The sequence below is a fragment of the Amia ocellicauda genome, chromosome 16 (assembly GCF_036373705.1).
Source record: "Amia ocellicauda isolate fAmiCal2 chromosome 16, fAmiCal2.hap1, whole genome shotgun sequence".
NCBI classification, from domain to species: Eukaryota; Metazoa; Chordata; class Actinopteri; order Amiiformes; family Amiidae; genus Amia; species Amia ocellicauda.
The window spans coordinates 21542546-21569971 of record NC_089865.1 but is presented as its reverse complement, the minus strand read 5'-3'; the positions used below and the strand labels follow the sequence as shown (position 1 = coordinate 21569971).

Genomic DNA, 27426 nt, shown 5'->3' with positions numbered 1-27426 from the left:
TGTCATCCACCATTTATACAAACTTTAAAAATATTTTTTATTAAAGTGAAATATTATCAGTAACAATATACTACTGTTGAGGGAGGTACTTTTTAAGAGCTTAATTTGCAATGGGTCCATCTGGGTGGAACTGTGGGGCTTGTATCTCCTTTGGGGCCTGTGACACTTAAGGTCTTAACTAAGGTTAAGTCCAGTAAAATAGGCCTAAGGTTAGACTTTGTGATAATAAGTTCTTACAACTACAAACACTTAAGGTCTTTCACAAGACTAGTCCTAACTGCTCTTACTTAGCAAGGAATATTGGTCCTGTTATTATTACTATTACTAGAGGGCTTTCTGGAATAATTTATGTCAAATAAGTCTCAAATGTTATTTTGCATTTTTATTAATATACAAACAAAACAAATATTAAGACACTATTTAGAAAAATGATTACAAAAAAAGCCCTGAGATAATTAAAGCAAAAGGTAAATGCTGTAAGTCCTGCAACTGACATTTAAAAGGGGCAAGAAATAAGCAAATGTATTTCTAAAACCTGATGTCATGTTTGAAGGGTTTATATCAAATGCATCATGTATCCATTTTCTAAAAGTAAAAATGAATTTATTTGGGTGGAAGGGATACGCAGTGATCAGAGTCTATTACAACGTAGCTCTCAAGAAAGGCTTGGAGGAAGACTCCTCTGAATGTTTGTAAATACCTGTGATTCTGAGCTTCTGAATTACCCAATCAAAAAAGGGAGACAGATATTGCTACGCGAGGAACGCAGTTGAAGTGTTTAATGTGAAAAGCTTAGATCAATGCGTTCCAAACGGAGAACTGGAACAGGAGTGTCACATAATATACCTGGCCAAAGTCTCTTCTGAATTATGATTATTATTATTATTTTTTTTTACAGACGCTCTTATTCAGGGTGACTTAGACTTAGCATTGTTATAATATAACAAATTATGTTTACATACAATTTGAATTACCCATTTATATAGCTAAGTATTTTTTTGATGGAGCATTCTATAAAGTACTTTACTCAAGGGCATAACAGCTATGTCCCCTATCTGGGAACCCAAGACCCTCTAAATAGGAGTCCAGTTTAATTTCAGTTAATTTAATCTGATGACCTACCTGCATTTACAGTGGAACTTTTTCAGTACAGTAATAATGAAGAAGCAAAAAATTTCATTGAAGGATTTCCTGGGGATTATTTACACCCATTCCGTTATAATTAAACATGATTAAATATACGATTAATTTGTGAAAATTTGAGGTTAATCACACACATATACAGTGAGGGAAAAAAGTATTTGATCCCCTGCTGATTTTGTACATTTGCCCACTGACAAAGAAATGATAAGTGTATAATTTTAATGGTAGGTGTATTTTAACAGTGAGAGACAGAATAACAACAAAAAAATCCAGAAAAACGCATTTCAAAAAGGTTATACATTGATTTGCATGTTAATGTGGGAAATAAGTATTTGATCCCCTATCAATCAGCAAGATTTCTGGCTCCCAGGTGTCTTTTATACAGGTAAAGGGAGTGCTCCTAATCTCAGCTCGTTACCTGTATAAAAGACACCTGTCCACAGAAGCAATCAATCAATCAGATTCCAAACTCTCCACCATGGCCAAGACCAAAGAGCTGTCCAAGGATGTCAGGGACAAGATTGTAGACATACACAAGGCTGGAATGGGCTACAAGACCATTGCCAAACAGCTTGGTGAGAAGGTAACAACAGTTGGTGTGATTATTCACAAATGGAAGAAACACAAAATAACTGTCGGTCTCCCTCGGTCTGGGGCTCCATGCAAAATCTCACCTCGTGGAGTTTCAATGATCATGAGAATGGTGAGGAATCAGCCCAGAACTACACGGGAGGATCTTGTTAATGATCTCAAGGCAGCTGGGACCATAGTCACCAAGAAAACAATTGGTAACCCCTTGAAGGACTGAAATCCTGCAGCGCCCACAAGGTCCCCCTGCTCAAGAAAGCACATGTAAAGGCCCGTCTGAAGTTTGCCAATGAACATCTGAATGATTCAGAGGAGAACTGGGTGAAAGTGTTGTGGTCAGATGAGACCAAAATCGAGCTCTTTGGCATCAACTCAATTCGCCGTGTTTGGAGGAGGAGAAATGCTGCCTATGACCCCAAGAACACCATCCCCACCGTCAAACATGGAGGTGGAAACATTATGCTTTGGGGGTGTTTTTCTGCTAAGAGGACAGGACAACTGCACCGCATCAAAGGGACGAAGGACCGTCAAATCTTGGGTGAGAACCTCCTTCCCTCAGCCAGGGCATTGAAAATGGGTCGTGGATGGGTATTCCAGCATGACAATGACCCAAAACACACAGCCAAGGCAACAAAGGAGTGGCTCAAGAAGAAGCACATTAAGGTCCTGGAGTGGCCTAGCCAGTCTCCAGACCTTAATCCCATAGAAAATCTGTGGAGGGAGCTGAAGGTTTGAGTTGCCAAACGTCAGCCTCGAAACCTAATGACTTGGAGAGGATCTGCAAAGAGGAGTGGGACAAAATCCCTCCTGTGATGTGTGCAAACCTGGTGGCCAACTACAAGAAACGTCTGACCTCTGTGATTGCAAACAAGAGTTTTGCCACCAAGTACTAAGTCGAAGGGGTCAAATACTTATTTCACTCATTAACATGCAAATCAATTTATAACTTTTTTGAAATGCGTTTTTCTGGATTTTTTTGTTATTCTGTCTCTCACTGTTAAAATACACCTACCATTAAAATTAATGACTGATCATTTCTTTGTCAGTGGGCAAACGTACAAAATCAGCAGGGGATCAAATACTTTTTTCCCTCACTGTACATACACACACCCAGTCTATTAAAAGGGGAAATTGGTAATCAAGTACGAGTACATAAAACTGATGACTGATGACATTATGGTCCTCCAGGAATTGAGCTTGACACCAAGGTACATCCCCCCCAATAAAAGTTGCTGCAGGCAACTCGGGGGCTGCAAACCTGACTTCAGCAGTCTTGGCAAGACCCTGAAGCTTCTTCAGCTTTAAAACCTACAAGCATGATGCCCAACCTGCCAATTATAGCTTAAGATCTTGGAAAAAAAAAAAAAAAGCAATTATAAAGCTGGCTAACAAACTCCGAATGTTGTTATTTTCTGAGGGGGCGTTATGATAACCTCCTGCAGAGATCCAAAGGTTGGCAAAGCCCAAGATGCCAGCTGACATCAATCCCTTCTACAGAAGAGAGAGTGTTGACAGCGAGGGGGCCGGCCTGGACACTGCGCTGCACGGCAGCTGCATGTTCAGAGGCTGCCTGCTGAGCCCCTGTGGACCGTCCATGGGGAGAATAACAAGAATTCTGTAGAGAGTCCTGAAACATGTGCTAATTTAGCAAAGGCAGCCTCCTGTACTGTACCACAATGACTTGTTTTTAACATGATTTATAAACACAACCAAAAGTCTTTGGTTTTGGGCTCCTGAGGGATGTTGGCAGGGTCCAGAAACATCAATTGTAACCCCTTCATTTTGTTTTCTTATTGAGCGCAGTACAAAACTTAAAACAGCACTCAAATTAATCAGGTTTTGAAGATTTTAGCTTGGACTAAGCCTGAATGTCAATTACTGGAACATCTGTGTAAATACATTTGCACACAAGACAAGCTAACAGGCCACTGAATTTATTCTGAATGAGTCCCAGTTCTAAGGGAGGGGAGTCAAATAAGAGAAGTATAACTGCCTAATGTTAGACTGATCACAGGATTAACTAAAGAAAAGACACAGGGCTTTCATTCCATGGTCTGGTTGCATAAACATAGACTAAGTCTTTGACTTAGTATAATTATAAGTCATACTAATGATAGACACTCAGTTAAAACCTTTCCTTAGACTGGTCTTATGGAGTCATTCACACAACGTATTCTCGGAATTTGAGGACACTTGAGGTGGCGGACACTTTCTCTAATATAGTGATGATCCCAGTTCATAGTAACTGAAAATGTATGCTAGATATTGAAATGTAATACAGAGAAATATATACTTTTGTGGAAATGTTCTGAAACTTGCACTAAAGCACTGAAAAATAAAATCAAAAGTTAAGAGCGTCAATGCGCTTTGTGTGCGGTCTGTAAAAGATGTGCAGAAACTATAGAAGATTAATATGCTAAAACATTTAAGAGGAAACATCCACGTACTGGAGGAGGAGCTCCCTCAAAACATAACAAACCACAAGCTTGGTTATTTAAATCTTTGTGGAGGAGTCTTGGTGTTTTGGGTGGATTGCCGGTGAACGGGACAGTGGGGTGTGTATGAGACAGCAGGAGCACCTGTCAGCATCAATGACAGTGTCAACACAGTCTCAGGCAATCAGTTTCAATTGAAAGATAGACTTAAGTCCTATGTGAGGGTGAGGAGGCCAACTTTTCAAGCTAAGTCTTAGTCAGTCTTAATTTTTATGCAACTGACTAACTTGCATTAGACAAGTCTAACTGTCAAATTAAGAGTAGTCTAATGGTTAAACTAGTCTACTGTAGTTGTATGCAACTCAACCCAGTTCTGTTAACCACTAAAATGTCAGTGTTCTGCTCCTCAATGCACATCACATCAGCTCCGACAACTCTCTGTTTCAGCAACTGATTATTTCCTTGAAGTCTCAGACCAAAAAGAGGGGTTGCAGCACGGACATTAACTGGAGACTGGGTTAGTTTTTCTTGTGAACTTTTAAATCATCTTCAATGCCTTCTACCTCTCCTTGCCACTTCTTTTCCCACTAATGTGGCCACCCCAAGCACTTCAATTGTCCCCACTGTGACAAAACAAGCCAAATTAACACCAGTTAAAAAAGAAAATTAAATACTCTTACTGCACTAAACCATACGTCAATCTACAGTGCATTACTGTGGGGATTTCTAATACACAGATTTCCTCATGCATCAAGTCGGTTCTAAAGGGACTATTATCAAAATGGGGTGAGGTACCTCAGGGTTCAGTTTAAGGACTGAAGCTGTTTATAGACTACCTTGAACCTGGCTTAATTAACCAGCTTGACAAACTTCCACCTAACGCAAAATCAATGGGATAAGCCAACTTTCTGACCACAGCATCAGGTACTCAAAAGAACTTTGAAGTTGATCCACATAGAGGAAGGAGAATGTTTTAGTTTTTTCATTTAAAATATTAAATGAACAGAACTGTATGTTGTTCATAAGAATGTGCTTCAGAAATAGCAAATTTCTAGTATGGCAACAGAGTGTGTGGCAATTAACTGCAATTTCCTGAATATATATTTCATTCTAACTGCAGCTGGAATTGGTATAACTAGAACATCCAATCAGATTAAACCTTGCTAAATGTGCTGTGTGCCATGGTAGTTGGGGCATTAACTCATTCATTGGCATTTCTGGTCAATACAGTGAGGGGAAAAAAGTATTTGATCCCCTGCTGATTTTGTACGTTTGCCCACTGACAAAGAAATGATCAGTCTATAATTTTAATGGTAGGTGTATTTTAACAGTGAAAGACAGAATAACAACACAAAAATCCAGAAAAACACATTTCAAAAAAGTTATAAATTGATTTGCACGTTAATGAGGGAAATAAGTATTTGATCCCCTATCAATCAGCAAGATTTCTGGCTCCCAGGTGTCTTTTATACAGCTAACAAGCTGAGATTAGGAGCACTCTCTTAAAGGAGTGCTCCTAATCTCAGCTCGTTACCTGTATAAAAGACACCTGTCCACAGAAGCAATCAATCAATCAGATTCCAAACTCTCCACCATGGCCAAGACCAAAGAGCTGTCCAAGGATGTCAGGGACAAGATTGTAGACCTTCACAAGGCTGGAATGGGCTACAAGACCATCACCAAGCAGCTTGGTGAGAAGGTGACAACAGTTGGTGCGATTATTCGCAAATGGAAGAAACACAAAATAACTGTCAGTCTCCCTCGGTCTGGGGCTTCATGCAAGATCTCACATCGTGGAGTTTCAATGATCATGAGAATGGTGAGGAATCAGCCCAGAACTACACGGGAGGATCTTGTTAATGATCTCAAGGCAGCTGGGACCATAGTCACCAAGAAAACAATTGGTAACACACTACGCCGTGAAGGACTGAAATCCTGCAGCGCCCGCAAGGTCCCCCTGCTCAAGAAAGCACATGTACAAGCCCATCTGAAGTTTGCCAATGAACATCTGAATGATTCAGAGGAGAACTGGGTGAAAGTGTTGTGGTCAGATGAGACCAAAATCGAGCTCTTTGTCATCAACTCAACTCGCCGTGTTTGGAGGAGGAGGAATGACCCCAAGAACACCATCCCCACCATCCAACATGGAGGTGGAAACATTATGCTTTGGGGGTGTTTTTCTGCTAAGGGGACAGGACAACTGCACCGCATCAAAGGGACGATGGACGGGGCCATGTACCGTCAAATCTTGGGTGAGAACCTCCTTCCCTCAGCCAGGGCATTGAAAATGGGTCGTGGATGGGTATTCCAGCATGAAAATGACCCAAAACACACAGCCAAGGCAACAAAGGAGTGGCTCAAGAAGAAGCACATTAAGGTCCTGGAGTGGCCTAGCCAGTCTCCAGACCTTAATCCCATAGAAAATCTGTGGAGGGAGCTAAAGGTTCGAGTTGCCAAATGTCAGCCTCGAAACCTTAATGACTTGGAGAGGATCTGCAAAGAGGAGTGGGACAAAATCCCTCCTGAAATGTGTGCAAACCTGGTGGCCAACTACAAGAAACGTCTGACCTCTGTGATTGCCAACAAGGGTTTTGCCATCAAGTACTAAGTCGAAGGGGTCAAATACTTATTTCACTCATTAACATGCAAATCAATTTATAACTTTTTTGAAATGTGTTTTTCTGGATTTGTTTGTTGTTATTCTGTCTCTCACTGTTAAAATACACCTACCATTAAAATTATAGACTGATCATTTCTTTGTCAGTGGGCAAACGTACAAAATCAGCAGGGGATCAAATACTTTTTTCCCTCACTGTATATTCACAATGTCAGTGCCACGCTGCCTTGTGGGAAATTCAGAGAGGTTACTCAGAGCTGGCAGCATCTTTTCAAACTAACAGTAGCTTTGGACTGGAGAACGAAGTTTTAACCACCAGGTTTAAAAATTGAAATGGCACCATTATGCTGATAGAGTTTGCTAACTTTAGCCAAACTAAAATAACATAATAGCTGAGAAAGCGAAACGGAGATACGGGGAAGACCTCAGCATTGCAATTATGAACCAAACCGACAACCGCTTAACCTGCTTTGACCACAGACCCAGGATTCCCTAGGGCATCGACAGTGCAATTGTACTTTGCAAAGTACAATTACTCCATTTGAATATATCTAGATAACTATTATTACTTTGTAAATGGTTTTTGTTTCTTCCTTTCTACATGAAATAAGTAAAAAATAAAATAAAAAAATAACATTTTAATTGAATATAAGTATTGTTTAAACTCCGTGAACTGCAGGTCTGAACCTCAAATATACATTTTAGAAGTACTTTGAATGCATCTGCCAAGAATGTTCAATGGGTCGAAGTAAAACACACATTTCTGATGACATTTTACAAACATACATTGCTATTTGTGTGTAACTCACATGCTGAAATAAAACTGACGAACATGACTTTCAGATTGAAGCCCAGATATATTTTTTTGTAATCCTACAAGTATGTTGTTGCTGGAAAATTATAGCTCCACAGTACTTAAGTGTGGTTTATCTGCTTTTAACATTTCTTATATGCAACCCTCACCTTCCGGCTCTTTGATGTCTTTAAGCTCCTCGGTAGCACACAGACCTCTACAACTCGAGACAAACCAGTCCTAATTAACACTGTACGATATTCATGAATGGGGTTAAGTGGAATATGTAAACCATGTCTACATGGAATAATCAAGTCAAATGAATACCTCTGCTTTTAGACACATGTACCCAAATGTGGAAAAGTCATATTTCTTAGTAGCAGATCGTTGCTGGTTTACTTTCTGTATTTATTTATTTTTAACCAGACCTGGGCGGTGGGGTCTACTTGGTAAGAATAGATAAATAAAACAACTACAACAACAACACTATGTATTGTACAAGGACATTTGTATATCCTAAATAATTATATTTTGCTGTTGTTTGTATTATTTTATCTATAATACTTTTACTATGACCTATCATAACTAACATTCCTTGGTTCTTTGTGATGTACTCGACACCAATGTCAATTAAAATAGGAAGATCTGGCACCAAACCAGCTCCTCCATGATGTGTAGCGTGCTTTTTTCTCACATTCTGTCTGACAGTGAAGCCAGTCTATGAAGCTACCTATAAAGTGTAATTGTCCAGACCAGCTAGATGCCACACACTATTTTGCTGTCAGCACCATGATTTATAGGAGGAATAATCCAGGTTTGCTTTGTATTCCTCCTCAAGCTGTCAGCAAGCATAAATCTTTCCTTTAGTACCTCTTATTAAAGGCTCTTCAGTCCATAGCACAATATGCCAGAAACGTTTTCCATGTTTAGCAAGTAGCAATGAGTAACAGGACTAGAATATGCAGCAGGATTTATCTGTTCCCTAATCAGAAATACAAGAGAAATTAATCATTGTAAAAGATTGCTTCTAATTTCTGAAACATAAAAAAAGAGGATACCATCTTTGTACCATCCCAAGGTCACCAACTACTGATCTTACCCAGTCAAAGCTATCCATTGTGGTAATCAACAACAAGAAAGCTAAAATGGCACTTTATATGGACCTTGAAGTGAATTATTTAAGTGTTGATCACTGCTAATGTAACCCAAACCAGTAGAAGAGAAAGCAATTATCCTCCAAATATACCCACTTCTGTTCCATTCTCAGAGCTTTCTTATCTGTAGTATTGACCTAGAGCCACAAGGTTCATCTTACTATTTTTTTTCTTTTATAGAATAGCAGAGTCAATACCTAATTAAACAGACTTCCAGGAAGATTGTTGCTAGAAGTCAAAGGGTAAAATTGAAGAGAAAACCCAAATTAATAGTTTGGAAAAATAATTCAGTCGGGGGGGGGCTTCTCCCTTCCCTGATCGAAGGCTGGGAGAAATATGGAAGTAGCATTAAGCAAAGTCCAGGTTAAATTCATGCCATTTGAATACCAGCTTGGTTTTTACTAGGCAGGTGATTTTCACATTTCAAATGTACACCCACTGGCTTCTTAAAGTAACTAAAAAACTCCTTCTAATAACAACAAGAATCAGCCATTGAGAAGCAATAGAGAAACGTTTAAGTGCAGACTAAATTCACGCCCTTGGGTTCGTATCAGGTTTTCCTTGAAGGACATAGTATCGTCCAACTCTACTACTACTACTACTAATCAGTCATAAGGTGCTTTAATCCAAAGTGATGTACGTACAATTACTTGGGGGTGAAATATTACTGCCAGAGTTATTTACAACAGGACCATGGTTTCACCTCAAAGCACAATGAGGTTAAATTGCCAGAGACAAGATACAGGGAGGCACAAATTAGCCAGGACATGAACTGGAAATCTGGCAACACATACTTCACCTTAACAACTGAACCATAACAAAGGGCCATGAGCAAAAATAATCTGTCAACATCCCCCATCAACTAACTTGGACTGCTGCTCGAAATGTAAAAAAAATAAAATAAAATAAAATATTTCAAAACACAACTGCCTAGAAAACTGCAAAAAACAAAACAAACAGACCAAATATTACAAAATCACCACCTTGTGATCTCTTTTCTTTAATCAATAAAAATAGTTCCGTCTCATTGTGCCGTTAAGGAGGTCAGTCATTTGAAACGGGAAAATGGCTTTCCGTAAAATTGTGGTTCTCTCAACAAACGGAGATCGCAAAACCACATTTTTGTGATCAAGCTACCACATTTCTGAAGATGACATAACCTCGTTCTGGCGGTTTGCAGACAGAAAATGGATTACACAAAATTATAGTATAAAAAATTAAAGAAATAAGGGTCGTTTTCCAAGTTACTTATTCAAGTACTTTAAGGGAAGGGAAACTAATTGTGGTTGACATGGATTAGTGCAGTGTGTATTCCCTTCCCAGAATGCAGTCTTGCATAGATTGCTCAGGAAAAAGATCACCTGCCTTTCTCTGCTCCTTGGAAATAGACATCAATGGAAATGGAAAATTCTCTCGAGGCAAATTTAGATTTCAGAGCGGTTACTTTTTCTAATGGCCATATTTAGACAGAAATATTTACGTGAAACGCCAAACTGGTCAAGTTAGAGTAAAAGAGCACAGACAATCCATGGATAAAATGCAAAACTTCTACATTTGTTTTACTATAGCCAAGCCAGAGAAACAGTTGTATGCTCTCTTGGTCTGTGCTGAACTTCACCTTCTGTCTTGGGTTACTGTCTCTAAATCAATGAAAACTCAGAACAACTTTAGTAGACTGACCTCAAGACAGTGGCTACAACAATGTCTTGATGGCTGAGGCTGGACAAACTGCACGGGGCTTCAGATGACTGGACCACTTTCAGAGACTCACGCAAGCTGGGAATTCGACCACGTTTTTGTGAACTTGAATGAGACTTCTGACTATAATTCAGACGTGGACTAAATTAACACTGCACTCTAGACAGCTGTGTCACATGTCATTGTCCAGTCACTTGCAGGACCAGCACATTACAATGAGAAAGGACGGTGACAAGAGTCGTCCTTGTGTCTAGAACTGCAGAGCAAGCCTGACCAAATTCACTGCTGCCCACGGTCTCTTTGTTGCTTGCAAAAATCTGTAATATGTGGATGATATTTGCAAACACTTTCATGTGCGTTCGTCTCACTTCAAAAGGGGCGAGAGGCATTATGTCTTTTGAAGTTTTTGTTTTGTGCTTTTTTTTTTAGATGCTTAATTCCAGTTCTTTTTAGTCTTCCCCTCTCCTCTATAGTTGCTGTCTTTACTTTATTAACTAATTAAAATCAGATTTAGTTGGGCGAGACAGAGATTACTGCTGCGAAATGAAACGCAAACGGCTTAAAGACGTCCGCGCGAAAGGAAAAGGTGATCTGCATCTTCTTTTGAACACAGGTCCTTATGTTTTTTTTTTAATTTTCAAAGAGTATAATGACTTTAATTCCAGTCATCATTATCACAAGATCGTAAGAACAGGTGTAGAATGGCTTAGCAATTGTGGCAATCCCTGGGGTGAAAAAAAAACAAAAAACACAAAAACAAAACAAAAAAACTCAATTGAACATGTTTATTTTCAATGGATGTCCTCATCCTTGTAATCCGTTTCAAATAAGCATGGGATATCTGACCGCAAAAAAACAAAACAAATCATATGTAGTATGTGTACTGGACTGACACTTCATAGAAAACGGAGTTGCAGTCAAATGTTTATACATCCCCTTTGTTAATTCATCTCCTTCAACTGGATGCTTTACGGTTTTCCTGAGGATGAATACTCTGCAAAGGTTAATGAACAATTTTTATTAAATTAAATCTGTCACTGAATAACGTTGTTTCGAAAGAAGGATGTGAATACATTCAGCTATAACCGTACTCCCATACACATTTGGAATTGGCAGCTGCTTTCTTTTTGTAGCTTTTTGTACAACTCAGCTCAAAACCAGCCTTCCTTCTAGCAGCAGAAGAGATGAAGAGAACAGTTCCTAATTTTCTCACATAATGAAGCTCAATTGGCCCACAGTCGTGTGGCCAGCCCCTTATGAATCGAGGATGGTCTGGCTGACTGCAAACCCATTCAAACCTGTGGGCACTTGGTCACAGGTTTACAGTCCAATGAGCTATCCCAATTAGAATGAGCTAATGAGTTATTCCAGGTTCAAACCAGAGTTCATTGTGAAACAGAGCCTGACATGAGCTGTTTGGCCACTTGGGGGAGCTGTAACGAGCATGTGTGTAATGGATGGAAAGACTCTGAATGTCAGGGAGGACAATCATGTGGAAGTGATTCACCTTACCAAACCATTGTAAATCCCGACTGTGTTGCCAAGCTGATGCAGTCAGGTCGAGCACTGACATTGAGCAGGTTACATGAAAAGAGGATGTGGTCACATGATGCTGCCTGGTTGCCAGTCAATAATGCACAATCCTGCCAATGCTGTTTGGTATGTGTGTAAGCGGCAAGATGAAATGCGGTCGTTGTGGACGAGAGAGGGAATACAAAAACAAAAAACAAAACAATACAAAACTAAACCGCAAAAATCAATAAACTCGAATATGCCAAACAAAAAACCTAAAAAAAAAAAAAAAGCTGAATGCACTTGCCCCGCCACACTTCATTTAGCAAATTTTACAGACACTCAATGCAAACCAGATGTGTCAGCAAGGGCTGCAAGCATTTACAACAATATGAACGGGTAAAGCGAGCCATCTGCACGTAACCTAGACCAAATGTATGGGCTGGGGTAGGAGGGGTGGGGGGGCAGCAAATCATTTACACAAAAAACCACGGCTTGCATTATTTTATCATGCACTACATCAACCTTGTTATGAAGTCAAATAATTTTTAATCAAGTCCATGCTCAAACACAAAACATCCACCTTTGTGGTTGCTGAAGTTCAAGGCTACACGTAGGGCACATACATAAGTGAAGCAGAAACATGAGACTGCGGAGGGCGTGTGGGCTACCAGGGGACATCGCTATACAAGGAACACCAACAGATACAAGTATCAAACAAGGCGGATGGAAGGAAAACTGCAGAAAAAAAGGAAACGGATGCAGACGAAAAGAATCGTTAGGAGTTTTACGAGGCATGGCTATTACTCCGTCTCTCCACTTTCCACACTCCCTTACTTCTTACTTCCCTCTGGCATGTTATGCAAAAACAGACCCGACTCACTTTGTCAATTATTAAGGCAATGTTAACCTTAAACACTTTTGTGGTTACATAACTCAGACCCTTATGTTGTTTATGAATTATACCTTTATAATCAGGTGGTCTAATGCAGACGTATTCCATGCTGGAAGTAGTGGTTATTCACACAGACAAAGTACAGTACTGGGACCACATACCGTCTCTCTGTAATGGCCTATCACTTCCTTGACAAGCCTGCCACTACTATTAATTACAATAGATCACATGACATAACATTGCTAGACTTTCAGGAGACTAGACACAAGACCCTGCAGGATGGTTATCTTGTCTATTTCAGTCTGTTGGGATCCAAAGCAGAAGAAGAAGCATGTGGGTAAGGAACGAGTTATTGCACAGGAATCAAAGGCTTTGGAGAAGCCCTCAGAAGGGGCTATTCTCGGTGGCACACCAAAGGCATATGAATTGGAACCACCTTTCTTATCTACATGAAAGACTTTCTCTATGGGCTGTAATTGAAAGCACATAATGATAATAATTATCTACATAAGACTTCGTCAAGTGCATTTAATGCACATTTGGAGATGGGGATGGGGATGGGGGTGGGAAGCAGATGGGTCTCGTGCAACAAGAAATTCAAGATCTTTAAAATATCACACCAGACCAAGACTTTCAGGGAATACCTGAATGTGAACAGCATTCCAGTTGCAGGATAGGATTGTACAAATCTCAAAAGGAAAATTCATATGGTATAAAAAGGTGGGTACACGAAGTACAAGACCGTGGAAAGTAATAGAGTTGATTTAGGTGATATTGGATTGTCTAGATCTCAATAAAAGTAAGATTTCAAGAGAATAACATTTGAATGGAACAATATTCCCAGTATGAGTAAATCCTATAATTCTGTGGATTTGCATGGTTTGGATTTTTGCAATCTTTTTCTGGATTTTGCAAAATCTTTACACATGCCTTTAATTGTTCATCATACAGTATTAAAATCTTAAGATCATATGTAAGACTGACATTTTGAATTATTTTGGTTATGTGGTGCATTCCTGGGAGGTTTAACAAAAAATAATCTCCAAAATTCAAATTTTACAGTATCACAATCAATAGGCATAGGCAAATATTATTTATTATTATTGTTATTATTATCAATAATAATAATGACATTCAAAGAGTTTCAGGATGAGGCAAGGGTTCAAGTGAAGTTAACTATATCACTGTGTACCACATTTGTTGTTGGAAACAGTGATATTCTGTTGGCAAGCCACATAATTTACAAATGAAAGTAATGTCAAGAAGAGAACTGGTAACAGTACTTTGTAATGGGATTAATATAATAATTGGGAGATCATTTCTGATTAGGTAGGTATAATAATTTTGACAGATAAGAGTTTGCAAGATGAGAGGTAGCTATAAAAGTCAGGCTGAGTTTGGAGAGCTGGGCAGGTGGAAAGCAGGTGCAAAAAAGTGCCCTCTGTCGCAAAGCTTAGCAGTTCGAGACAACAGCGAGCCAGCCCTGCAAAGCCTGGATGCAATGTTGTGATATGTATTCAGCGCAGACTGCCGGGCCGCGAGACACATGTGGCAGAAACAAACATCTGGCTTGACAAGCTCCCGCATCTCTGATAGCCCTCAGAGGCACCTCAGTGAATCGGTTAGAAGATCAAGGGGGGACTCAGCAGGCATCCCTGCTAGCACACCGGCAAACAACTTTGATTTTCCACCATCAAAAGCCCCTTGTAATTCCTTTGAAAAGAAGCGTTTATGACCCTGCGACTTTCTTATAAGAAAATGTTAAATATTTCTCTCTCCTTTCATCTCAGCCTTGTTAGCGTGCGCCTCTCTCGCTCCCTATTTCTCTCCCTCCCTCTCTCCCCCTCTCTCTCTCTCTGTCTGTGTGTGTGAGAGACTAGGGCCAGCTTATGAGGGGACTGCCATACTTCTCTTAACTTCCAAATTCATCCCACAAACGAGGGCAGAGAATATCAGAAAGGGAAACGCAAGACTGCAACATGAATAAAACGTCAAAGCAGACCCTTGAAGGGAATTCATCTTCTTGGTAGGAATCCAAGTTGCACCATCTCCCATTGGAGAATGTGTGAGAACTTAATTGTATTTTCTTTCATTACCAAGACAAGATAGCTATCTGTCATTACTCATTTCATTCTACAGTGAGAAAGTCTGTATGTGTATATGTTCTCCATTCTTGGCTGTATGTTGAAATACAGACCGTTCTGCACTGTGAAATAAATAATCGTATAGATTTTTGCTTCTCCTTTCATCCCCAAGTAGCCTGTGTATTTAAACATTGTAGAGGCCTTATGATAAAGCAAACGTTAAATGAAAAATGCATCATACAAGTGTGCAGGCCTGCTTTCTCCAGTGGCATGCTGGAAAGCACTGAAAGGGGTCAAACAGAGATGTCTTTCAGCAGTTTGAGTTCAAAGTTATGCAGCTTCTTCTCTCCTTGCACCATCAACTGCTCATACATGAGGGGAAGGAGGCAGGAAAAACGGCAATGAGTCAATTCAACATGCCAAGACTCCTGCTTAGTCATTTCCTGAGGAAGCAATCAAAGTACATTAAAGCCACGCATTGCATAATACAAACATGCTTCCTGCAGTATCTGTTAAGAGACACTTTGCCTGTGTGAGCACACGCAAGGGTTCCCTGAGAATCCTTATTCAGTTTTAATATGTTTATATCACAATTGATCAATCAAATGGGATGAAACTTAGCTCTTAAAAGACATCAAATAAAATTAGTTTCTCCAATCTCAGCTTGATCCATTAAACTTTAGGCAAGCTCACATGTACATCTGTACCGATGGAAAACAACATAAACCAAACAAAGATAATAAAATAATTTCTTGAAAAATAAAACAACCCCAAGTGCATTGTACAAAGTTATAATATTTGTTTTCTAAGTAAGTTCAATGGAGTTGTGGGTATTGTATTACTTACATTTGAACTTTATCCATTTGAGTACATTTTTGTAATGATTTCTATTGTATACATATGATAATACCAACATTATTGATAGAACATAAAAAAGGAGAGTATTTGACAGGTAGAAGGCCCATCTTTGGTCTAAATGAATGTTGTCAGCATGAGAATTACATCTCTGCAGCCTCTTCTGAATCACCGTTTCAGTTTATTCCAAAGGTGTTTTATGGGATTCAGATCAGGGTGCTAAACAGGAGAAGAAATGGATTCAACTCAAATCCTTGGCAAGGTGATCCACTGCTTAAGGAACAGGGCTTTTTACCAGGAGATCCCCCACCAATACCACCTCTGCCACCAATTCACTGAATTTCTCTTAGCAAGTAACTTACCCTTTTGTTCTATGCTTGGATGAAGCAAAAAAACAGGTCTTGTTGTAAGCAATTCTGCAGCAGCACTGTCAATGTATACTTCAATCATAATGGGATTCATTAAGCACTCCAGAGAGAAAAAAAAAAAAAAAACAATGGCCCTAACCCAGATAACCACAAACATGGCCACATTATCAATCACACTGCCACCTCCAGGTTGACCCATAGAATAGGAAAATGGGTCATTTTGCTTCCTACAATATAGCAATAAAATACAAAGGCCAATATAGCTAAGGTTGTTAAAACAAGTGGTTTTCCAAGAAACTGAAGAATTCTCCATTACCATAGGGGTGGGTAGTTTTTTATAACAGTGTTAAAATCATGTCCGGAAATCTGGACTACTCACTGCCATTATTGACTCACCGAGTTGCATCAGTTCAAGATGGCAAAGGGGGCATTCGCAAAAACAACTAAAGGATGAATACAAATGCTCTCTTTACTTCCCATGTCAATGTAGATCAGACTTCAGAGTGGAGTTGTATAATAGCTTCAGACACTAATGCATATAGGCTATATCATTTTTTAACTGCATCAACAGCAGGAAAGATACAAACACACTGAAGTCTGAAAACAACTGGGTCCTCAGAAGGGGCAGTGGGATGCTGGATTCCTGCGGCGCCAAACCACAAAAAACTATAAATCATTCACTGGGGTGTACAAACAGTACAACAGACAAAGCGATATCATAATAACAGCTCTGGAAATGGAGGGAAAATAAACATTTTTCTCAGTAAGTACAGCTCTGTACTCTGAAACCAAGGGCTGGCATGAAAGTAACCATCCCTTTGGTTGGCTGAATCCTTTGGTTAACCAAGGATCCAACAAAGAGAAGTTCATTTGAGTGGTTTTGACATCCATCAATCTCTGAAAATGGAACATTAATTCATCCCACTCAGTAATGGGAGTATACATGTACAAGGGAACCGCTATTGTTTGAACTGTTTCTTGGGGTCTTCTGTTCCTCAGTTATAGTATTGTAGTGTTTCAGGGGGTGGGAATAGACGCGTGGGAGTACGCCTTATGCAACGTGAGCACTAGGGCATATTGCATTGTAATTGTGAGAGGGTCCATGCAAAATTAAGTCCCTATCATGCTCTTTTGTTAATATTTGATTGAGTTATGTTTATTGTCACGTAGGGTGAATGTGTGGGGATAGGTGACTACCAGCTGGGGGGTTGGACATACATGGTAGTCACGCATAGTGGGGATTCATATTGAAGGAAGCGGGGTTTATTAGTTCAGTTGGTTCCCCAGAAAAGTGGAACTACTTCACTGCTATTTATCTTGAACTGCAATTAGCTGTGCATGAAATAAAGCCCTGTTTGTTTGTGAAGACAATCAGAGTCTCTCACATAACATTACAGTATCTTTAATTCAGATGGCAATATAACCCATCCATCCACTTTACAGCATCTTTACATTACTTAGGTGACATGACATGATTTTTCAGTTGAAATGTAGGCCTATTTCTTCCAAAGAATTGCCTGCCGATCTTTGATTCCAGATAAATCTTTAGAAATCAGGCAAGAAAATGGTTTTGGATATATATATACACTCACCTAAAGGATTATTAGGAACACCATACTAATACTGTGTTTGACCCCCTTTTGCCTTCAGAACTGCCTTAATTCTACGTGGCATTGATTCAACAAGGTGCTGAAAGCATTCTTTAGAAATGTTGGCCCATATTGATAGGATAGCATCTTGCAGTTGATGGAGATTTGTGGGATGCACATCCAGGGCACGAAGCTCCTGTTCCACCACATCCCAAAGATGCTCTATTGGGTTGAGATCTGGTGACTGTGGGGACCAGTTTAGTACAGTGAACTCATTGTCATGTTCAAGAAACCAAATTGAAATGATTCGACCTTTGTGACATGGTGCATTATCCTGCTGGAAGTAGCCATCAGAGGATGGGTACATGGTGGTCATAAAGGGATGGACATGGTCAGAAACAATGCTCAGGTAGGCCGTGGCATTTAAACGATGCCCAATTGGCACTAAGGGGCCTAAAGTGTGCCAAGAAAACATCCCCCACACCATTACACCACCACCACCAGCCTGCACAGTGGTAACAAGGCATGATGGATCCATGTTCTCATTCTGTTTACGCCAAATTCTGACTCTACCATCTGAATGTCTCAACAGAAATCGAGACTCATCAGACCAGGCAACATTTTTCCAGTCTTCAACTGTCCAATTTTGGTGAGCTTGTGCAAATTGTAGCCTCTTTTTCCTATTTGTAGTGGAGATGAGTGGTACCCAGTGGGGTCTTCTGCTGTTGTAGCCCATCCGCCTCAAGGTTGTACGTGTTGTGGCTTCACAAATGCTTTGCTGCATACCTCGGTTGTAACGAGTGGTTATTTCAGTCAAAGTTGCTCTTCTATCAGCTTGAATCAGTCGGCCCATTCTCCTCTGACCTCTAGCATCAACAAGGCATTTTCGCCCACAGGACTGCCGCATACTGGATGTTTTTCCCTTTTCACACCATTCTTTGTAAACCCTAGAAATGGTTGTGTGTGAAAATCCCAGTAACTGAGCAGATTGTGAAATACTCAGACCGGCCCGTCTGGCACCAACAACCATGCCACGCTCAAAATTGCTTAAATCACCTTTCTTTCCCATTCAGACATTCAGTTTGGAGTTCAGGAGTCTTGACCAGGACCACACCCCTAAATGCATTGAAGCAACTGCCATGTGATTGGTTGGTTAGATAATTGCATTAATGAGAAATTGAACAGGTGTTCCTAATAATCCTTTAGGTGAGTGTATAGATATAGATATAGATAGATAGATACCCATACATACATATATCTGCAGACATATTAATCAATAACAGTAAAATGTTGGTACATAAAAATGTATTCCACTGCAAGCACCAACGTGTCTTTATGGTTTGGCTTTCAGAATATTAATATAAAGGCAGAATCTGTACAGAACATCACCTACTTAAATAAAAGATGTGTAATGAAGCACTACAAATATTATGATAAATCTATGTATTGTTTAAAATAAATATTGGAAATGCTACCATTTATACTTGATGTTGCCTGCAGCCTAAGAACAATGTTGTTTGTTTTGGAACTTACCGATGTCTTTTGGCATAAGGGACAACTTGGGAACAGCATCTGGGCACCAGCCCTACACCTCTACCCAACTCTACTCCTCCCAAATCCTCGCCCGTCTTTGTTTAACCCCAGCCATGACAAAACATGTGCATGTAGTGTATTTTACATATCATTGAAGTCGAGGAGGTAAAGAAACAGTGGCGTAATCTGCGAGAGACATACACAAGCGCAAGACAGGCTGTGTACCTGGTGCAGTTTTAAAGGATCCAATGTGCAATTGTTCGGATGACAGACTACAAATTATCTAGTGGATCCAGTGTACAATGGCTTTAAATCATAGACCTTTCTATTCTATGTAGTTTACTTTAAGGGGTGCAGGATTGGATGACTCAAGTACAGCTTAGCACCAACCTTGAAACTACAAATCACTTTCCTACCCTGATCAAATGCCTGCTGGAGTAAGATATGAAGGGTGAGGCTTTCTACATAAAACATCCTCAACTGTAGAAATAGCTAAGTATATATAAAACAACAACAATTACAATCTTGCTATTGACCTGACAAAACAAAAGCCATTTCATTGGAATGAGAAGCTGATGACAGAATATGAGATGTTGTAAAATATCATTGTAGTCAACAGACAAACAATTCGACCACAGGATCACAGAAAAAAAACCCACAGAGGAAATGCCAGTAAATGCCTATGGAAAATAAAAGCAAATCAGTTCACCTGATCTACTTATTAAAATATACAGATTCACCTCAGATTATTACCAGGAGCAATTTTTGATTTTTATGTACACTTTGATTTCGGCGAGATTCATCGGATGCAGCTTCAAAGGCAGCCTCCGTCTGGGTGTTTGAAGTGGTTTGTATTTGATCTCAACACAAGTAAAGTTATGTCCTATTAAGTCTTAAAGACTAGTCTTAACTGTCAGCCCCCCCCCCAACCCCCATCCCTACCCCGACCAAAAAAGACTGAGAAACATGTTTGCATGGTATCCACAATTTTGTAAAATGTAATTATGGACTCCAGCTCAAATCAGCCAAGCCTTCTAAGAGTAGTTCCTGTCATATGACAACAGAGTGTAAGAATAACATCAATCAAATGTAAAAGCACTAAAATGTGTGGGATGACCAAATTCAAGAACTTAATCTGTATCTAATTCCACCAACATTTCTTTTTAAACGCAGCCCCGAAAAGTCAGATGTTGAGAGGTTGGCTCGTTTGAAAAATCCAGCATGGCGCCACCTAGCCAGTCAGACAGAAGGTGTCTGTCCATTTTCTAAGGGAAGGATAGCAATTGGTATGACAGAGGCAAGTTACTTATGAATAAGGTTCACAAATGTGGCGTCAATAAAAAGTTTGATCGAGAGAAGTTTCTGACTGGAGAGGTTGTCCATGGTCAAAGGGAGTATGAAATATAAGGGAGAATTAAATATTATGTGGCTCTAATGGCCATGGAAAAAAGGGTCAACTCCTGAAGTCTTATAAAAGCCATGGTTTTGTTCACGAGTTGATAACAGGAATGTATGTTGCAATTAATTAGGATCCCTTCATAGCCAGAGAATCAGAAGACCTCCAAAATTATGTAAATTCTTGTAGATGCTGATGCTTCTAGAATGCTGCTATGAGGTATTCACTTGCTTGAAGGAGGGTTGAAAGGTCAGGTGAGGGAGCACATCTTTAACTTAACTCACAGTTTACTAATTAAACTACATCTGCGTTTGGCTCAGACTACACAATTTGTAATGGGCATAATTCACCATCTGCATTACAAAGAAAGCAAAGCCAAAAAAACAAAAGCAAATCATTGCTCAAGAGTTGCACCAACAATCCCTTAGAATTTACCTCCAGGGCAAAAGTGTGATAAAAAAAAACAAAAAAAACAATCAAACAAGTGAAACTCGCTTTGCGACACAAAAAGGTAATTAAGCGCCAGAGGAGAGCTAGAGGGTGCCATGAAAAAATGAAAAGGGACACTGTGCAATGAGAGGAATGTAAAAGTAGGAAGTCAGAGACCAGGGCATGGGACTTAGGCTGAGGCTTTCGCAGCAGCACCTCCGTGCAGCCCTTTGGTGTCTGCTGGATCCCATTAGCATTCCAAAGTACCAACATGTGTCAATCGGTGTCAGAAATGGGGCACCTGGACACCAGGCTACAAGCGTCACAGCATGAGGCCTGAGACCAGCTGCTCAACCAACTTCAAAGACATCTTGGGCCTTGATGAAATTCAGACCTTTTTTTATTTTCCTCTTGCAGTGCCACCCCATCACCTGCCCCCCTACCTTGGAAATGTCCTGGCCATCAATCCGGATGCAGCCTCCTTGGATATCATAGAAGCGGAAAAGGAGACGTATGATGGTGCTCTTGCCTGATCCAGAAGGACCCACCTGCAGATAAATTAAACACGTATTGGACCTTATATTTTTATCACCACATAGGTATTACTCACACAGAACTAGAGAGAAAAACTAAAATAAATGGTACAAAAATAAATTTCAGTGATACTGATGAGGCATCTTCCAGCTGGAACAGCATTCACCCTTTGGCCTAAAATGTGATGCCATCATCAATGTCCAACAAAAGATTTACAATAGAACTTTTACAGTTCCTGCAAATTCAACTCTTGCATAATGTAGTCTTTAACATAGATACAAGGTTAAATGAAACAATCTTGAGAACAAATCAAGAAAAGTAAAAAAAAAAATGCATTGCTAATTTCTTCCAGAGAATCATTGCAAGCCACATGGAAATCAGACAATAGTAGACTGTGGAGCTAACCAATTAAAGAGGAGGCTTTCTGAGTCCATTGCAATAAGTTGTCTGTAACAAAGTACCGCCTCCAAGACTAGAGAATTAAAGAATCAGACTGCACTGGAAGCTGTATAAATACAGTGCCTTGCAAAAACATTCAGAACTTTCCTATGGCATCCCATTTTGTGAAATTACAAAATGATGCATACATATTTTTTTAACCTTCAAATTTTATTCAACACATGAATGATCAAACTGAAGACATTTAAAGGTTACAGTACATGTCAGCAACAATGGAAATATTTTGATTGCATAAGTATTCAGACCCGTTAAATCAATATTTGGTGGAAGTGCATCGATTAGAGCTGTAAGTCTTTTTGGGTAAGTCTCTGCACACTGGCTTCTTTCTGTCAGATCTCTCAAGTTGCTTGGGGAACGCTGAAGGGCAGGAGTTTTCAAGACTTTCCACAGATTCACTATGGGGTTCAAACCGGGACTTTGACTGATCCAAGGAAGGAAAAGCGGTGAACCGGTGACAAGGTCATGGGCGGCCAAGGCTCACGTGGGGAGCGAAGGCTGGCCTGTGTGGTCTGATCCAACAGACGAGCTACTGTAGCTCAAATTGCTGAAAAAGTTAATTCTAGATCTGATAGAAAGGTGTCAGGACACACAGTGCATCGCAGTTTGTTGTGTATGGGGCTGCATATGGGGCATGTGAGCATCAGAACTGGACCGCGGAGCAATGGAAGAAGGTGGCCTGGTGTGATGAATCATGAGTTCAAGTTGTTGACTAGGCCTCCAAATTCCTCAGATCTCTATACAAATCGAGCATTATGTGGGATGTGCTGGACAAACAAGTCCGATACATGGATGCCCCACCTCGCAACTTACAGGACTTAAAGGATCTGCTGCCAATGTCTTGGTGCCAGATACCACAGCACACCTTCAGAGGTCTAGTGGAGTCCATGCCTAGATGGGTCAGGGCTGTTTTGGTGGCAAAAGGGGGACCTACACAACATTAGGCAGGTGGTCATATTTATGGTGTATTTATTTATTGATAAACGATACAAAGCAGCATAGAAGGATGCACGCTTGGAATAACAAGAAGAGATGAGAACCTTGTGATCCGAGAACAAACAAAAGTATATGACATCATTGAAAGAATAAAAATGTTAAAATGCCAATCGGCTTGGCACATTACAAAAAGTACAGACCAAAGCTGAACAAAGGAAGCTATAGAATGGATCCCAAGAGGTGATAGTGATACCTAAAAAACAAATACCTAAAAGATGGAAGATGAAATCAGACGATTTGCTAGTGTCATTTGAAAAAGAGACACAGTACATGGAAGCAAGTGGAAACATCTTGGAGAGGCCTTCATCCAGCAGTGGATCGAGATATATTTGTTAACTTACCAAAGCCACTGTTTGACCAGGCATGACTGTGAAGGATATATCCTTGAGAATCTCCTTACTGTAAATAAAAAGTTTAAATTAATACCAGACAAATTGCAAGGTGCACTGTAGGATTCAGAATAATACTAGCAATTAACCATTAGTGAAATAAATTAGTTCAAATGAATAGAACTCATTTGAAGACTTTGCTTACAAAATAATATTTGTTCAAGCCCATGACACCCGTGTGTTGTCAGAGAAGGACTCGGGAGCAAACGTATGAAGGAAGACCTAGAGATAAATGAGTTTCAATAGCCCTAATTACATTTCTATAAGACCCCAGAGGATCACCAAATGGAATGCATAGGCCACGTATCAAAGGATACAGGTCAATACTTTTAAACTTGAACTAGCATCCAAATCAATGGTGGTTACAAAGAGGATCAATATTTAATCCCAACTACAGAGTTCTCTCAATGCCTCTGAAATCTCTGTGAAGTGGTTCATCAGCTATATAGGTCATTCCCACAGGAAATAACAGATGTGTGTTTGTGTGACAAATTAGTGCGTCTTTGCAACTCCTTGCTTTGGCTCTGTAATGTGGAACCTCTAATAATGGCACCCTGTGCTATACAAGAGCAGACCTGCACAAAATGTGATAATGTTTCTGGAACACCAAGGGATGTTTATTTGGTTTTCTGTGTTGGGGAGTAAAACATGGAAACATGATTACATGTTACTTGAAGGGATTTGCTTTCAAAACACTCACACCCCTTGTAATGCATTTCTACATGCAAAATAGATTCAAGCGCTGGCGAAAGTATCATCTGTATATACGGTTGGTAAGTACACTATGGATAATTTTATAGAGTACCCTGTATAAAAGACTATTAAGGGCACATTGGGCAGAATTTCATACTCCGTGGACATGATGATCACACTCATGAACACAGAACTTCGTTTGGAATTTGGAATTAATTTAATATTAGCTGAGCATGTAAAAATCTTTTTTGTTTATTGTGAATCGGTTTTTCTTTCTCCCAATTTGGAAGCAGCAGTTGTTAGTCAGCCCGGCTCAGCTCTATGAACCCTGCATTGATATGGGACAGATGTAAGTATCTCACGTTTGTCCTCTGTAACATGTGCTCTCAGGCCACATGCCTTTTCTGAAACTGAGAGTCCACTACCCAAACAGCACAGCTATGGCTCTATAAGGACAGGTCACTGCAGGCACACAGGCCACAGGTACCCTGTTGGGGAGCAACTTCAAGAACACCTAAACCGTGGGGAACTTACACAAGGGCTGTCTTATGGACTCGTAGAGTTAACAGATTCGTATATGTTGTAAGATCAATGAATGACCATTCTTGAGGTGTTTTTTCCAGTTTTTAAACACTAGTGCAACAGTAGTGATCTTGGGACTTACACAAGTGGTTAATGCAGATATATTGTGAAGCAAAGGAGATAGGGAAAACATGAAATAAGTGTATATATGTGTGTGAACAGAAAATGAATTAAATCTCCATCTTATGAAACTATTCAAGTATATTTTTTGGATTCCTGATTTAAAGACACATTTTAATTTGTCATTCTTAGTATGTCCAAAATCTATGGTTCATTTTTCTTTGCATGGTATAGCTCAAGGTACATTTTCACTTACCCATCAACATAGCTGAAGTAAACATTTTCAAATTCCACCTTCCCCAGCTTAAAAAGGAGATTCACAGCGTTTACATCATCTTTAACCTGCAATAGAAGTGGAAAAAGTCCTGTTTCCGTTTCATAATCTATCTGTAGTGGTAATTACGTGTAGAAAAAACTGTTTACTAATTAAAAGTGCATATTTATCTAAAAGATTCAAAATTCAGATATAAGTTCAGCAGAATGTAGCCTGTTTCAAAGGACAGGGTTTTCCAGTGGCAACATAACAGAAGGATTTAACCAGCCTTCCTATCTTTTGCTTCATGGTTCGAATTTACTTCTACAGTAGCAAATTAGGTGATTGTATATACCTGTGATGCAAAATTTCCCCTAACTTCTCCGGTCTACCACTACCTTAATTTAGGATAGGAAAATAAGACGGCAGCGCTTGATCTGTAATCAGTGTCCTCACACCTATATTTAGGACATATTATCTCTAAAGATAAGATTGGCAGTTAGTGTGCGCCTGTGATGTGGCCCCGAATCCGTTACAGTGGAGTCTGATAAAAAGGAGAAAAAAAAAAAAAAACATGTGGTAAGAATCTTAACGACCGCCTTGAAGTTGCCATCAAAGTATCCTTCGATTGTTGTCCTTTGAGCATCAGAGTATCCCTGAACGGCGCTGCAATGCTGGAGCTCACCAATACAAGTTCAGTATGCACATCAAATGAGGGCTTTGTTTTGATTCTTTTGAACATTAACATATCAAGGGGATCTAAACCGCTTTGAATGGCGAGCTCTCTCCCTGGGCGTGTTCGCTGTGCTACAAAAGGGGCAGCAAGACTTTAGAGAGAGTTTGGAGGGCGACAATGTGCGCTAACTCTCAGGGCTACAGCAAGCGCTCCGTGGCAAACATTCGGAGCGAGAGCATAATGGGCAACCGTATACTAAACAGGAGCAGGTCCTCATGAATAAATCTTTCACAGCAGCCGGGCAGATTCTTCACTATAGGTTTTACACCATGAAGATGTTTTCTACCAATAACATATCCTTGCCACATGTGCAAAGCAAATATTTCTGACAGGAAAACAAAATTGCTATGCTGTATTTCTTCTAGAGCGATCACACGTATTTTTCATTTGTCTGTCATTTTCAAACATCTTTTGAAGGCGAATTAATTTAACAAATTGATTATAGCCAAAGAAACAGAACATGTCTTGTGAATAACAACATTAAATAACACCAACAAAAAACGTACTTCTTGTTCTTCAGTGAATAAATGAAACATGTTCTCCATGTCTATGAAAGAGGTCTGGATCATCCTGTGGACAGAATCAGGTTTTTAACAGAGCAGAAACACTGTTACACTCTACAACATAAAAGGCACAATAAGCATGGGATGAAAATTATTGCATTCAAGACAAATTGATTAGAAGCATTTATGTACCAGTAGGAAAGGAAAACCATGTCACAGTTACAGTGATATACAACCAACCCCAAACAGCTGACACATAGACATCAAATGCACTGATTTTAACCAACAATCTCATATTCTCCCAGAGTAAAATTGTTTTAAAATGTAATGCTTACCTATAGTAGGTGCCAAACCAATTGAGGGGAGTGTAAAGTTGAATTATATAGGTGCCAAAAAGAACATAATCTCCAACCTGCAATGAGGACAGAATGTATCAGTATGAAGCCTGACCTTCACTGTTCTTCTAACACACAAAGCAGGGGCTACATCATGTTCTCATGTTTGATTGTTTCCCCCAATTTAAGTCAGGGTTATAATCCTATCACAGTATTGTATAGTACTTCAAGTGTGTAACAATATTTAGAGTGATACCAAAACAAATATCCATATCTAGGTCTCTGTATTATATCAATCTATGTGTATTGATCTCAAACATTTGTGGCACTTCATTTCTCAGATGCATAGCGCATTTAGATGATTAGATGTAATAACACAATGGGTATTTATAACGTTGACACATCACCACCACAACTGGAAGATGAGAATAAATTAAAATAGGCAACCAAGTGTGTCATAGACAACCTCTGACAACAGGAAAGAGAGGTAGTCTGAGCTGTTGGAATGTCTTTCTGGGGTGAAGTGATTTTTGTATTTTTTTTTTTTTTACCTGAAACTTGTTTTCTGTGACAAAGTAGGCACAGAGCAGGGAGCCAGCCAGAAGCCCCCCTCCAATGATGAGGTTCTGTGCTTGGTTCAACAGTGCCAAGGAAGCGTTTACTTTCCATTCAGAAACCTGAGCGAGAAAAAAACAAAGGTGTAATATGAATCTTTATCACAAGCAAGAGATGTCGTTTTTTATAGTATTTATACTACTTTGACGTTACTGGAGAAACTAAAGTACTAAAATACTCAAATA

At 39.7% G+C, this 27426-nt stretch overlaps 1 protein-coding gene across 3 annotated transcripts in view; it reads right to left on the bottom strand.

Annotated features, from left to right (window-relative positions):
- abcb6a (ATP binding cassette subfamily B member 6 (LAN blood group) a) overlaps nt 1–27426 on the bottom strand; it is a 56977-nt gene that overhangs the window by 12172 nt on the left and 17379 nt on the right. For all 3 annotated transcript variants that reach the window (XM_066688584.1, XM_066688583.1, XM_066688582.1), the window contains exons 10-15: nt 27178–27303; nt 26627–26703; nt 26295–26358; nt 25056–25141; nt 23417–23474; nt 21533–21637 (exon numbers count right to left, since the gene is read on the bottom strand). In XM_066688584.1, the coding sequence (XP_066544681.1) occupies nt 21533–21637; nt 23417–23474; nt 25056–25141; nt 26295–26358; nt 26627–26703; nt 27178–27303 (516 nt within the window). The remainder of the gene's footprint in view (nt 1–21532; nt 21638–23416; nt 23475–25055; nt 25142–26294; nt 26359–26626; nt 26704–27177; nt 27304–27426) is intronic.